Source organism: Pseudonaja textilis, chromosome Z, assembly GCF_049901715.1.
Source record: "Pseudonaja textilis isolate UNSWEBS1 chromosome Z, rPseTex1.2, whole genome shotgun sequence".
NCBI lineage: Eukaryota > Metazoa > Chordata > Lepidosauria > Squamata > Elapidae > Pseudonaja > Pseudonaja textilis.
Genome location: NC_142008.1, coordinates 134,746,291 through 134,760,755, shown reverse-complemented (window position 1 = coordinate 134,760,755; position 14,465 = coordinate 134,746,291). Strand labels below are relative to the sequence as shown.

General features: G+C 41.8%; 1 protein-coding gene across 2 annotated transcripts; it reads right to left on the bottom strand.

Annotated features, from left to right (window-relative positions):
• Positions 1–744: 744 nt before the first annotated feature.
• On the bottom strand, positions 745–13,823 carry RABEP2 (rabaptin, RAB GTPase binding effector protein 2). 2 transcript variants are annotated; one of them, XR_003375130.2, is made up of 13 exons: positions 13,686–13,823; positions 13,161–13,391; positions 12,905–13,023; positions 12,681–12,800; positions 8,428–8,748; positions 6,230–6,325; positions 4,901–4,999; positions 3,694–3,834; positions 3,416–3,593; positions 3,215–3,226; positions 3,055–3,125; positions 2,865–2,972; positions 745–1,048 (listed from the first exon to the last, which is right to left on the bottom strand). XR_003375130.2 is itself a non-coding variant. In XM_026712115.2 (12 exons), the coding sequence occupies exons 1-12, from the start codon at positions 13,690–13,692 to the stop codon at positions 995–997; spliced, it is 1,449 nt and encodes a 482-aa protein (XP_026567900.2). In that variant the 5' UTR covers positions 13,693–13,823; the 3' UTR covers positions 745–994. The 2 variants fall into 2 exon arrangements, 1 of the variants encoding a protein (XP_026567900.2); XM_026712115.2 differs by lacking the exon at positions 2,865–2,972.
• Between the last annotated feature and the right edge of the window lie 642 nt (positions 13,824–14,465).

The following is a 14,465-nucleotide window of genomic DNA, read 5'->3' as shown; positions in this document are numbered from 1 at the left end:
CAGGCTTCCTCGCAAGCTGAAATCCAGATTGCACATGGGCATTGGGCAATCTCTTGGGCTTTTCCTTGTCAGAGAAAGTCAGAGTTCCAGCCTCAGAAAAGTCAGAGTTCCAGCCTCAGTGTTGTCTCCATGCTTTCAAATTTGCCATTTTCATCACCCAGAAGTCCCAGATACACTGACTATTTTCAAGGATACAGTAGAGTTAGGAGTACCTGAAGCTTGAGTCAGACTTAAGCTAGGAGTTGCAGGTTGACTTCACACAAGTTGATTTCACAGTCTTTTTGATGGGAATTGTGTTTATACATCAGGCTAAACAATGTCATTCGTTTGGCTTTGACATAGGGGTATGGGAGATATAACCATTGTGATTTATTCAGCAATATATAATTTGGTGCAAAGGGTGAAGCCAAACTGTTTGACTAGGGCCTCTGAAAAGAAGACAAAAGGAAGAAAGCAGCCACCATAGAAGCCCTTTCAGCTGAATTCTTTCCATCTGCCTTGTATAAAAGAGGTAGGATAACATAGATGCAAAATAGCATTTGTTATAAATGTTTAAACTGCTTGCAAGCTGCAATATTATCTTGAAAAGTAGAGGTGCCACTATTCCTATTGCTTTTGTTTTGAGTAGGCCACTTTGATGCTTGTACTATGCATTTTTGTCAGGGTCATAATATTTTGTGCTAAACCCCCCCCCCCCAACCTTAGTTAATTAACCTTGAAAGGGAGAGGCAAAGGCTAAGAAAATTACAAAAATAATCTTATTTATTATGCTCTGGAGGCTCCAGTGTCCGGACAAGGGTTGCGGGGAGTAACAAAAGAACCCAGCCATCCCTACCTCCAGAGTTCTGGTACTCCTATCCATGCAGAGGTAAGACCTGAAGAGGCTCTGGAGGAGCAAGTTGACCTATTGGTGCCTGGAAAGTCATGATTTCCCTGAGGTTCCTGGAGTGTCAGGGATGGGAAGACAGAGAGGCCCAATTTCTTTATCCTCAGTCTAAGCCTCTGGCTTCCCTGGTAGTGTACTGGCTTCTCTCACATCAGGCTGCAACTAAAGTATAAAGAAGGAAGATGACTGAGTCCCACAAACATCTCTCACATCCCCCAAAGTACATGAGATGGCCAAAATCACTCAGGTGCACAAATAAAAGTGATAGGTACCATCTTCATGTGTCATCTAAAACAAGAGGTCTACCCACACAAATATGCCCAATCCCAATAGCTAAGAATTATACTTATTGTAAGTGAGTGTTGCTTGTGGGACAAAGGCAAGCGCCTGCCTATTTCTTATGTTAACTTTTTAAATATAATTTTGTTATTAAGACAATGGCTTCCATCTAAACATGGCTTTGCCTTCAGATTGGAACATCATGAGAAAGGGCAATTCTAACTCTGCACCATATCTCTGCTTAACCTACATCCTTTCACATTTTTCTTCTCAAACTTTGCAATTGGTGAAACATGAATCAACAAAGGTGTTCCGGATGCAACATTTATGTCTGTTGGGGTTGGACAGCCCACAAACTACCTGGTTCTTACTCAGGTGGCTGAGAGAACTGCAGGAAGAGTTCCCAGAACTTTGTAAGTGAGCTCTAGAGAGACTGAGTCAAAACATTTTTTGAAGAACTAAATGAAGTTCTGAGGACACCAGCTATAAACACACAGCCCTGGAAGCAGCTGATTGTTACTCCATAGAACATGTCATTATTTAAAACAAGTGGAAGAGGTCAAATTAATGTCTTCTGCAAGGGTAGTGGACTAATGGGGACAGCTGTTATCATATGGAATAGTACACTAACTTGTCTATAAAGACAATATGAAATAATAACAAATTTATCTAGAGCACTTAATACTGCTTGAAGTTGTTTTGTGAGAAAAGATCTGCCTCTTCTAAATCTGTTGCATGCCTCTCTTCCATGACCTAGGTATGATTTTGCCATTGTTTTTCAACCATATTCCCTTTTCATCTTCCCATTTCCAAATGTTTGTACACTTCCAGCTTGGGATATTTGATAGGTCAGAAATTCCACAGATTCTGCAATAGAGAGCTATGGCTCTGCAACCAGACCTCTGGTCTGGTCATCTGCTAAGGTAACTCTTGCAGTAGAACTATATCGATTTGGGGGAGGGGCATTTTAGAAATATTTGGGGGTGGAAATGCCAGTGTGATCATCTTCCTCAAACTGAAAGATGAAAAGCAATTTAATAAAAGGCTAGAACAGGGATGTCCAACCTTGGTTACTTTAAGACTTGGGGACTTCAACGTCCAGAATTCCCTAGCCAGCATCGTTCACTGAGGATTTGGGGGAATTCTGAGAGTTGAAGACCCCAGGTCTTAAAGATAACAAAGTTGGAAACGTCTAGTTACAACTAAATAATGAGTTAATCTGGTTATCTCAAATCCAATTAATTAGGATCATTTTTGTACTCTTGAAATCCAACAAGGTAATTGAGATTACTAATACATGAGGAAACGTTAGGTAGAATCCTAGTTAGACACAGGGTTCTAAAGTGCCTCAATTTTGTCCAACATTAATAGAAGTATTTGCAGCCTTCCTTAACTTGGTCCTTCAGACAACTTGATCATGATGCCTAGAAGAAGAACTGAAGCCTAATAGCAGAATTTAGAGAAATATAAAGAAACATCTTTCTCAGCATCATTTGTGGGGTCATGTTGGTTACATAGTCAATCCAGTGCAGTAGGCATTTCTGCGGGCCCAATTGCTAATGTTTGTCAAAACTCAAGTCAATCAAGTATTCATTAAAATTACAAAATTAAGTATATAAATAAATTATAAAATAAATTATAAGATGAGCAAATTGCTTTGTGATGTGAAATTGCAAGGTGTGGCAGGGCAAATACATACTTTTTCCCAATGTGATGACTTCCGGATAGATTAGAATTTGAACTCCCAGAATTCCCTGAGATTGTATCAAACATTGCGAGATTTGTGAAATCTCTGAGAATTCAGGCCCTGCAAGGACACCAGACTGAAAAAATACAGCGGACCAAGTTTTGAGAAATACAAGATTTTTTTGATAGAAATTCAAGCATACCTGAATTCTATTCAGCTCTTCTTGCCCTTGTTGCAGCCTTTCCATCTCACTCTGAATACTATTCAAAGAGGCTGGAAAGCAAGACAAGAAATCCAGTTTGTCAGCGTGCATGAATGATACAAAGGAAATATATGGACCATGTAGCTTGAGAGCATCTTACCTTGCAAAAGCTCTTTCAGTCAGAAGCAACGGGAGAAAAAGAAACAAAAGGAGAAGTTGTTAATGCTAAAGAGAATTCCGCGTATCAAGCTTCTAAATGCAGAGGAACTGATTTTTAAACACTTAGCACTTGCCAATTCTAGAGATTCATTCCTATCAGTACAATCAGGATCACAATCATTCTTTACTTTCCCTTGCCCACCTCTTTCTTCCTGCTCTCTCTCCAGAGCTCCCTTCAGGCTTGACTGGGATGCGGTTTCTTCATCCAGCCGTTCCCGCAAGGATATAATTTCAATTCGCAGGCGCTCAGCCTGATGCTCTGCAGCCCGAAGTTGTAAGGCAGACTCTTGTCTCAGCTTGGACACCATGGTTTGCAACTCCTGAGGAATGAAAAAGGGAGGGGAAAAAAAAATCTGTTTTATTAAAGATGACATTCAATCCATACAACACCAGCAAACTCATTCACTGGAGTCTAGGTACCGGCACTGTGCTGGGCAAACTTCTAGTTTCACCCTCTGTTGGAGGAGAATCCTGGGCACTCATCCCCCGCAGACCTTCATTCTCGGCATTGAGACGTTGCACTTCGTAGCTGAGGCGTTTGTGGGATGCAGCCAAATCAGCCTGGAAGAGAACCACAAGAGGAGGGAGGGACAGTCAGTAACCAATAACTATCCTTCCACTGATGTCTCCAAGAGAGAATTTAAAGGGTTCTATATGAGGACCTCTGAAAACACTTATCCAGAACAGCAAGCACAGAGTTTATAAGTGAGGAAAGGTCTAAACTCTGTGCTTGCTGTTCTGGATAAGTGTTTTTCAAATCTACAATTGACAAGATATACAGGCAATCCTCAACTTACAACCATTTGTTTAGCGACCAAAGTATACACAATTCTAAAACAGTGGCTTATGACTGATTTTCACACCTACGATCATTGCAGCATCTCCATGATCACATGACTAAAATTCAAGCACTTGACAACTGGCATATATTTATGATGACAGCTGCACTGTCCTGGGGTCATGTGATCACTTTGTGACAAGCAAAGTCAACGGGGAAGCCAAATTCACTTAACCACCCCACAATTCACTTAGCTGCAGTGGCAATAAGGTCGTAAAATGGGGCATCACTGACAACTCCCTTGCTTAGCAATGGAAATGGGCTCAATTGTGGTCATAAGTCAAGAGTTGTGGAAAGACTGCACCTATCAGCCCATCTGGAGAAAAAATATATGTGCCAAGAAGAGGAGAAAAATCTATTCAAGACATTTTGTAATTATAAGACACACAAACTCCTCATCCCTAGTAAGGAAGCACTGCATGTCCTGGCAACAACTTGCATTTGCAACTCTGAAAAATCAGAAGTGCCACAAACAGTTTTTCTTGTGTCCTCAAGTCTCCAATGGTATATTGTAAGTTGCATCTGGACAAGCGTGCTCTACTGAGGCTCTACTCATCACAGAAAGACAATTCATTTCCTACCTTATTTTCTCAGCTTCTACTGAAGAAGGCCTGATAGCATTTAAAAGAACAAGTCAATAGCCTTGGAATTCCTACCTAAAGTCTGAGTCTGAAAGATCCCAAACTGAATACATCATAGCAGGTTGTTGTTTTTTTCCAAGCATCTCTTCCAATTCATCTGGTATCCTCTGCATCACTCCCAGGACCTGCATCCATCTACTATACTCACCAACTGCTCTTGAGTCCGCCGCTGGGTTTCACTCACAGTGGCTTGGAGGCTTTGGAGAAGGTTCTCTGATGTCTGGATCTGAGTCAAAAGAACCTGAACCTACTCAGAAAAAATGAGAAAGAGAGACTGGTTTGTAGAAAGCTTACATTCTGTGCACAGAATGCACAGTGGTTAAGATTTGGCTCTGCAATTGAAACGTGCCAGGTTAAAATCACCAAACTGCCTCTGGATTTCATGTTATCTTGAGCAAGTCTGTGACTAAATCTGCAGAATGCAATATGCTGTAATGTGGCTTGCCTGATTTTGGCTTAACATCTGGTGTAAACTCAGCCTTACAGATGATAATTTATGGCTTAAGGACTACAGTCACCCAATACCTTAGCTTAATGGTTAAAGATCTATATATGCTGGTGCTCATAGTATCTCAAGGAATACTTCCTCCTACAGTATATGCATTTACCTAGAAATCTACATTATCCTTGAGAGATTTTTTACCCACAAACCTCAGATGAATTAAGCCTTGGGTCTTCTCAGTTGTGAGATATCAGCCTACCACTCACAATTATTTTTCAAATACAAGGGCAGACGCTTTTGTCTTCTCATAAAATAAACTCTGAATATTTATTTTTAACTACACTATTGATAGAGTTCCAGAAAGTGGCAGCATCTGAAATAATTTGTCCTGGTTTGGATATTGCTCAGGTCTGGTTAGTGCTTGGAGACCTCCAGAATATTTGAGGAATGATAGGCCAATCTAGGAAATAAAACAATCCAGTAGAAAACAATGGCAAACTTTCTACATGGATATTTCTATGAATTTATTGGTGTTTGTTAATATATTTAAAATGTAATAGTTGAGACTGAAGGGTTGGACAACAAGGAAGAACAGTTATAACTAATTGGCCACTGCATGAGGAAATCTGAGCTGTGATTGGTTGCTGTGAGTAAAGGGGGAATTTCCTCATTTTCCACCTTTTTTCCTCTCTGCAGTGTATGTTCTCTGTGATTTACCTCATGATATTCCCTGTTGATTTACCTGACTATGCTCCTGTTTGCCTTTCTTATTTACCATAAATATATTTATATAAGACCACAAGTTCTTGTCAGCATCTCTGACTCCATTTGGACACCCGCTGCACAATTCTGACAGTTTTTTATATAGGTCATTTGATATCATTTTTTAATATTTAGTATTTTATTATGTCTTATTTGCATATGCTTTATGGATACATGGATTTAATCCTGCGTTCCACTTCAAGGTCCTTAGAGAAACGACAGATATCCAATTTAACATTAGAATAAGCGTGAGTTCCAAGACATTGAATTTACCTGCTTACTGCACTCTTCAGTGCTACGTCTCAATGCCTCCTCCAGATTAGCTTTTTCCTTGGCTCGCTCGTCCAGAGTTCCACGTTGCTGTTGCACCTGAGGAGGATATAGGGGATGGGGAAAGGAAGCCTTTAACTTCACATGTCTCATTTCTCAAAATTCTTCTACAGATGGTGTTTTATTTAACACTTGTTCAGTGACCATTTGAATTTGCCTTGGTGTTGAACAAGGGGTATTTGACTGGTCCTTAAAGTTTCAGCTGGTGCAGCACCCCTGCAGGCACATGATTGCAATCTAGGTGTTCAGCAATCAGTCTGGATTTCTAATTGTTGCACCATCCTGCAATCACAAATTGCAATTTGCTGCCTTCCCTGCTGGCTTTCCACAAGCAAAGTCAATGGGAAAGCCGGCAAGAAGTCAGAAGTCACAAACACATGAGGTCCTTGCTTAAAAACCCACACAGTTCTCGCTTCACTATGATTGATAACTGCCAGAATTGTCATTGCTAAGCAGCAGTCATGTGATATCACACTTTATGATTGCATCACTTAGCAATGATAATTCCAGTCCCAATTACCCTTGTGAAGCAAGGATTACCTGTATTTCTCACTATGCTAATCAGAATTATCTTATCCCTCTGGCGAATGAGTTACAAAGTTGATGACATTCCATGAAAAAATTATCAGCTAGCTGTAATATCCTCCAAAAAACTTTCCAAAGCAGCTGAAAATCCTTGTTAAGACAATAACTGTGAACAATCAAAGTACAAAGGCAGCAGAGAGAAACCTTGAAAACCAATACCAACAATGCTGATTGTATAGAATAATTATCAAGTAAATCCACCCCCAGCCCACAAATCTTCCACCAAGGAGCCTGCCAATTCTCTTATGTACTCTGTGCCAAAAATTGCAATGTGATAGAACCAGGAGGCCTCAATCACCAGGGTGTTTGTGGGTGGGATTACAACGATATTGTACATATTCCTATAATACAGGTAGATAATCTTGTACTTTTATAGCAAGCAGGGCTGAAATTTATGGAGCCCTTTTAACGTATTTGAGGAAGACAATGGCTGCTTTAAGGCTATGCATTTATTTAAAAGTTTAAAGAATTTGGTTTAGGGCAGTATTTCACTTCTTAACAATCAACCCCTTCAAAAAGAAGTTGCAAGTTGCAAGGAAAGGTCTCAGGTCTTTGCTTCATGACCCTAATTGGGACTTCAATCTTAAGTGAAGCGATCATTAGGGAAAACATATGACTGCACTGGTTAGCAGTGGCAATTTCAGTTGTCCTGGTTGTGATACCATGCTATTAAGCAAAGACCTCACATTTTTCCTGCCCTGTCCCATTTGCCTCTGCTTCAATTCCCCCACCCCCACTTGCCTATGCCCTCCCCATCCTTGCCCTTTTGGGGGCCCTGTGCTTCACTCCTTGCTGTCTTCTTCCTCCTGCTGCTGACAAAGGGCATTGGGCTTGGCCCCTTTGTGAGGTAGCTGCTCTGTGGCTCTGTGAAGCCCTCTGTGGCAGTACTTTTGAATTTTCAATATTTCTGCATAAAGATGACCTAACACATGATCTGTTCTCCACGCACTTTCCTAAAACTGGATAAAAAGAACCCATTTAAATAAAGGAGTCAAAAACATTTTTTAAATTTTTGCTATGCACCAATATGTAGTTTTAGATCATTTTCAATAAATAAATGAACCGGTACAATGCTTTCTCTCAATTAATTGGGTTCACTTTATCTAGTTTTAGGACTTGTGTAAAGAACAGATTACATTTTACGTCATGTCTACGCAGAAATGTAGGAAATTCAAAAGGATTAATTTTAAGCACCAATGTACCTAGTTGAAAGTTGCTCTAAACATTTTTGTAATACTCTCAAATTCTTCCAACACCAGTTTAGGTGCTTAATTTCATAACGCTACAAAAAATGGTATAGCAAAAGTTGGGCAAAGAAAGAAGACCAGGAAACAGCATGAATGGTCAAAAGCAACAGAGCCAGGAAAACAAAAAGAAAATTTATGGAGTCTTGAAGTGAAAGCATTTGAAAGTAATTTGGAACATAACATTCTTTCTGTATAAAAGAAGTTACTATCTTGGATGGCTATATCCTGAAAGACAGTTCAAAAAGTATCTTAAATGAATACACAAAAATATCTCTAACAATAAACTATCTTTGTTTTCCACACACAAACCTGTTCTTGGAGCTGAGCCCACTCTGATTCAGATACAAGCTGGTATCCCACTGGTGGTAGATAAATAGTCTCAGGCACCAGGGTTCCAGTTGAAGAGGCAATGGAACAAGTCTCAGGGCTTGGGGAACATCTGCGTCGGACAGAAGGCCCAGAACTTGGTCCCAAAGAGGAAAATGAAGCAATGGAGATGCTGTCCAGACTACAGGCAAACTTCTCTGCTACTCCTCCTTCCATCAAAGGAACCTGGTGACTTCCAGGCAAATCCGTGGACACAGCCTCGGGTTCAGCAAGAAGGGATTCAGCCGAACTACATAAGGAATGCTGAAAAGAAAAATGCGGGAGTTTAAAAAAAATCCCAAGTGGCTCAAATTGGGTATTGCAAAGTATTTATAGCTGGGGCTCTCATTATTTTAAGATCATTTATTTCAGGTTCAGAATAGATCATCATAGAGAAAATCTATGCAATCACTAGAGGTTGAAAAAGATTTGATGGCACAATCAATTTCACGTAGAGTTTGTCCAATCTGCCTAACCTGAGAAAATGCACTGGGTATCGATACTGAAAGAAATCAGGAAGGAAGCTGGGACCCAGAGATTAACTTTCTCAGTAACGTGGCTCTCCCTCTGGAACACCCCACCCCTGCCAAGTTAGATGTGGTCCTGCACTGATATGCCAGAAGGTGGCCAAACTTTAAGAAAGCATTCAGATTCACTTGACAGTAGTCGATGGTTTACCTATAGCTTATAATCAGCTCTGTGATTATGTAGTGGGTTTACAAATGGATTTTATTCTGTTTTATTTCATGTGTTGTGAGCTGCCTAGAATCAGAATAGGAAGCACATGTCTTTGGATATATAGGAATAGGAAGCACATCTCACTGGCCATAAAGCACCTGTGTTTTAGACCCATGTGCCTCCTTGCTTGTGAAAGCTTCCCAGGAACTGACAGATGGGTGGATGCTTCTGTACAGGAGGGGTCAGTACCCCAGCACTTTAAGGATGCTGTGCTCTGCCTTCTTAAGAAGCCATCACTGGACTCCACCCAGCTGGATAATTTTCAACTTGTTTCCAATCTTCCCTTTTTGGGAAAGGTTGTTAAGGAGGTGATTGCATGGCAGCTCCAGAGGTTTCTGGATGAAATGGATTATCTCGACCCCTACTATTTTTTTATTTTTTATTTTATTTGTTAATTGCTTACAAGATAATAGGTATAAGTAAAAAGTTAAAATAGTTATGAATACATGGATACATATAAGAAAAATAAAAAATATATAAAAGAAACAATAGGACAGGGACGGTAGGCACATTGGTGCGCTTATGCACACCCCCTACAGGCCTCTTAGGAAAGGGGTGAGGTTAATAGTAGACAGTCTAAGGTTAAAGTTTTGGGGATTTGGGGAAAAAAACCCACAGAGTCAGGTAGAGTATTCCAGACATTGACCACTCTGTTGCTGAAGTTGTATTTCCTGCAATCAAGTTTGGTGTGATTAGTAGTTTGGTGCGAGTTTGTATCTATTGTTTGCTCTTTTGTTGTTATAGTTGAAGCTGAAGTATTCATTGACAAGTAGAACATTGCAATGTATGATTTTATATACTATACTTAGATCGGACCGAAGGCGGCGTAGTTCTAGGTTTTCTAGGTCTAGAATTTCGAGTCTGGTGGCATAAGGTATTCTGCAAAGAGTAGAGGAATGGAGAACTCTTCTTGTGAAATATTTCTGGACTTTCTCAACTGTGTTATCACATACGTAATGTGGGTTCCAGAGTGATGAGCTGTATTCGAGTATTGATCTAGCAAATGTTTTGTATACTCTAGTTAGTAGTGTAATATTACCAGAGAAAAAGCTACATAAGATTAGGTTAACAACTCTTAATGCCTTTTTGGCTATGTAGTTACAGTGGGTTCTAGCACTTAGATCATTAGAGATGAGTACTCCAAGATCCTTGACAGAGTACTCATCTCAAATGACCTAAGTGCTAGTCAGGAATCAGGCCTGGATTTGGGACAGAAGCGGCATTGGTCGCACTTTTGGATGACTTCTGACAGGAGTGGGATGGGGGCAGTGCATCCGTCCTTGCTCTACTTGATATCTCAGCGGCTTTTGATACCATTGACCATGGGATTCTCCTGGGGCAGCTTCAGGGGATGGGAGGCCTTGTGCTGTCCTGGTTCACTTTCTTCCTCTGCTGCCGCTCTCAGTCAGTGTTGATAGGAGGGGAGAGATCAAGCCCTTACCCATTGCTTTACAGGATTCTGTAGAGCTTGGTACTCTCCTTGCTCCTGTTCAACATTTATATGAAGCCGCTTGGTGAGATCATCCATCACCATGGACTGAGGTATCACCATATGCTGATGATACTTAGTTGTATGTCTCGGCCTCTGGTGAGTTAAGTGATGCCGTGTCCTCCCTCTTGCAGGTGCCTAGAGGCTGTTAGGGGCTGGATGGGGAGCAACAGGTTGAAACGAAACCCTTGCAAGACAGAGTGGCTCTGGGTTTGGGGTTCGTTAGCTTTGGGAGAATTGCCACCTTTGATCCTGTACGTAATCTAGTGGTTTTCCTGGACTCATGAATCCTGCTTGAAGAGCAGGTGGCAGTCATAGCCAGGAGGGCCTTTACGCAACTGCAGGTTGTGTGTCACTTACGTCCTTTCCTGGACCAACAGTTCCTAGTCACAGTCACTCATGCCCTAGTCACTTCCCGTCTTCACCATTGCAACACGCTCTACATGGGGCTGTCCTTGAAGAGCATCTGGAAGCTCCAGTTGGTGCAAAATGTGGCAGCCCATGTAGTTTTGTGCAGTCCCCCATGTGCTCATGTATCAACTCTCCTGCAGGAGCTGCACTGGTTGCCAATTTGCTACCGAGTGCAATTCAAGGTGCTGGTTGTCACCTTTAAAGCCCTTCATGGCTTGGGACAAGGTTATCTGTGGGACCATCTCTTGTCGGTCACATCTGCCTGACCAGCCAGAGTGGGGAGGCAGGGAATGTTGTGGGTCCCATCCCTGAGGAAGATACACTTGGTGGGACCCAGAAGAAGGGCCTTCTCCATGGTGGCTCCCTCTGTATGGAACATCATTCCCCCAGAGATTAGAACAACCCCCACTCTAATACTCTTCTGGAAGGTGCTGAAGACTTGAATAAATATATGGTGTATGTATGTATGTATGTATGTGTGTATGTGTATGTGTATGTGTATGTGTATGTATATGTATATGTATATGTATGGCATTCAGCTTTGTTCGGGTATTTTCCCATGACATTATAGTTGTGCTTTTAAAGCTGTAGCAATGTTTCGGCAGAATCTCATCTGCCATCATCAGACTTCTGTATTGTGTTCAACGATAGCACAACTATAATGACATGGGAAAATACCCGAACAAAGCTGAATACCATATATATAAATACCCACAAAAACTTAACATATATATATATGTATATACATGTTTTCTTATACACATACATACACACACACACACATATATATATATAGATGTATAGATGTATAGATGTATGGCATTCAGCTTTGTTCAGGTATTTTCCCACGTCATAGTAGTTGTGCTTTTAAAGTTGTAGCATGATCCTTCCGCAGGAAGCACAACTACTATGAAAGTGGGAAAATATCCGAACAAAGCTGAATGTCATACATGTAAGCACCCGCAAAAACTTAAGAAAATGATTCTTTTTGTTAATTTTTATTGTTTTAAATGTGATTTTATATTCTGTAAGCCACCACGGATGAATAGGTGATAATCTAAATTCAATCAATCAAAGACTTTCCTGAATTTTCCATCATTAATGGAAGATTTGTAAATTACCAGAAGTTAAACATTTGTTCTCTCACTTTTATATGCTGCACTGCCCAGAATTTTAATTGTGTAGTTCATAAATGTGTTTGAATAAACAAATGTCTTCCATTAGTGATTCATCTACAACTTTTGCAGGCTTTTAATCATCCTGTAAAATTTATTTCATCCTCACGTCATTCATTTTCTGTCTCACATCTCTGTCTCACTTGCCAATCTATATTCTTTTTAGAGATCCACCTTCTTGGGCTTAGAGCTGAAGACTTACATTTCTGGTATTACTTGCACAAAGGCTTGGCATCTATTCTGAGATAGCCATCAGTTTCAGATATATTTTGTAAGGTATTTTCTCCTTCCTCCTCTTTTTTTCACTTTTTTACCCTATTAAGCAGCTTTCACCCATCCCTTCCAATATTTACCTTTCCTCCTGTCCCTCTTTCCCGTCTCACCTCCTCACTCTGCAGCTCCTGAACCAGACTCTCAGCATGGGCCAGTTTTGCTTTCAATTCAGCAATTTCCTGCTCCATCGGCAGAACAATGGCCCGGAGTCGCTGAGTATCCTCTTGTGCCTGGAGAGAGAAGAGAGAAAGACAGTCATAAGTTTTATTTTTTTCCTGCCCACTGGAAAATCAGTTTAGCCCTCAAAGAGATTCAGGTGGAGTGCATAGCTTACTTTTTCCATCTGTTTCTCCAATGAGTCCAGAGGGTTGGTCCTTGGCAGCCTGCTCCAAATGTTTTCCCGGTTGTCACGTTGGAATGCTGACAGACGGGCCTCGTAGCTGGAAATGGTATCTAGGAAGGAAACAAACTTTTGAGCTGCCACCTCCAAGGCAAGATCCAACCAGGTCTAGAAGGAAAGGCTTCAGGCACTCAGGCAAAACAACCCCAGGTCCTTCCCCACCCACCACGATCTGCACTCCCTCCTTCACCTTTCAAGATAGTCTGCAAGGAAGCCACCTCTTCCTGGCACCGGCGCTGGACAGCCTCCACCGCCTCCTGCTTGGTGCCTTCACTCACTGCAGCCACAGCTCGGACTGTCTCCACTTCGGCCAAGGCGGCTGCCAACTGGGCTTGCAGGCTTCGGATGGTCTCTTCAGGCTCGGGGTCCCCAGGGAGATTCGAGGCGCGGGGCACGCCCACATCCTGCACCCTCTGAGGCTCTTGAAAGAAAAACAGGGACCGGTGAACGACCGGAGTTAGACTGGAACCCAGAACCGTCCGTCCGTCTCTGTTACACACACATACACACACACACCGGTCCATCACATCGCTCAGCCAATTAACTTTAAACCCAGGACCCGACTTAAAACGTCCCAGCCTCGACCTTTGACCTTGCCCAGTGTGAGTGACGCCAACGGGATCTCCTTTCTGGCAAGTCCCGTAGCCGCGGGGGGCGTGGCTTCGCGCTTGGTCGCCAACCCACCGTAGGGAGGGGAGGGGGCGTCCGCGCGTACCTTCCATTCCGCCAAGACTTCTAACTACTGCTCCGGCGGTGGCGGTGCGGCAGCTGCTACTTCCCCGGAGACCGAGCGAGGCCGGAATTCCCCGAGAGGAACCGGAAATAGCCGAAGGAATTCGGAAATGGTCGAGAAAAAAAAACACATGAATGTACCGAAGATGGCCGAACGGTCGACACACCGCGGCTCCTCTGTTTAAGGTTGGTTCTTCGCGGGACTCCCGAGACTTCTCGATCGTTTCCGAAGAGAACCGAAGGGAAGTGGCGTATATAAGTGAGGAGGAACGGTGTTTGTCGAAGCGGCGTTTTTGCATATCCTGGAATTGTTTTTGAAGTTGGCCCTGAGGATTCAAAGGAGTAGTTTAATGGAGAATTCAGTCGTTGGATTGGAAACCTGTTTTTTCACCAAAAAAATGCCACGTTCCGGGACTGAAAGCTTCATTTATCCAATATTTTTGAACTTTAAAATGCAAGATTGGACAGTGATTGCAGTAAACATTCCTATTGCCAATGGAAATCCATGCATCTTAAGAAACATTGATGCAATTTTTGGTAAAATTCTCACTTTGGATACAGTAGTGCAAGTATAATTAGACTGGGGTTAATTTCAAAGGCAGTCACTTCATCTGAATTGAATGCTTGTTTAATTTCTTACCTCTTGATTGTGAGGCAGCCACAGATGCCCTTTTTTACCTTCTTATTTATTGCTGTCTCCAGGGAAAAATCTGCAGGTAGTTATAGCTGCAAAGGCTCTGTTAGACATGGCAAAAATAAATAA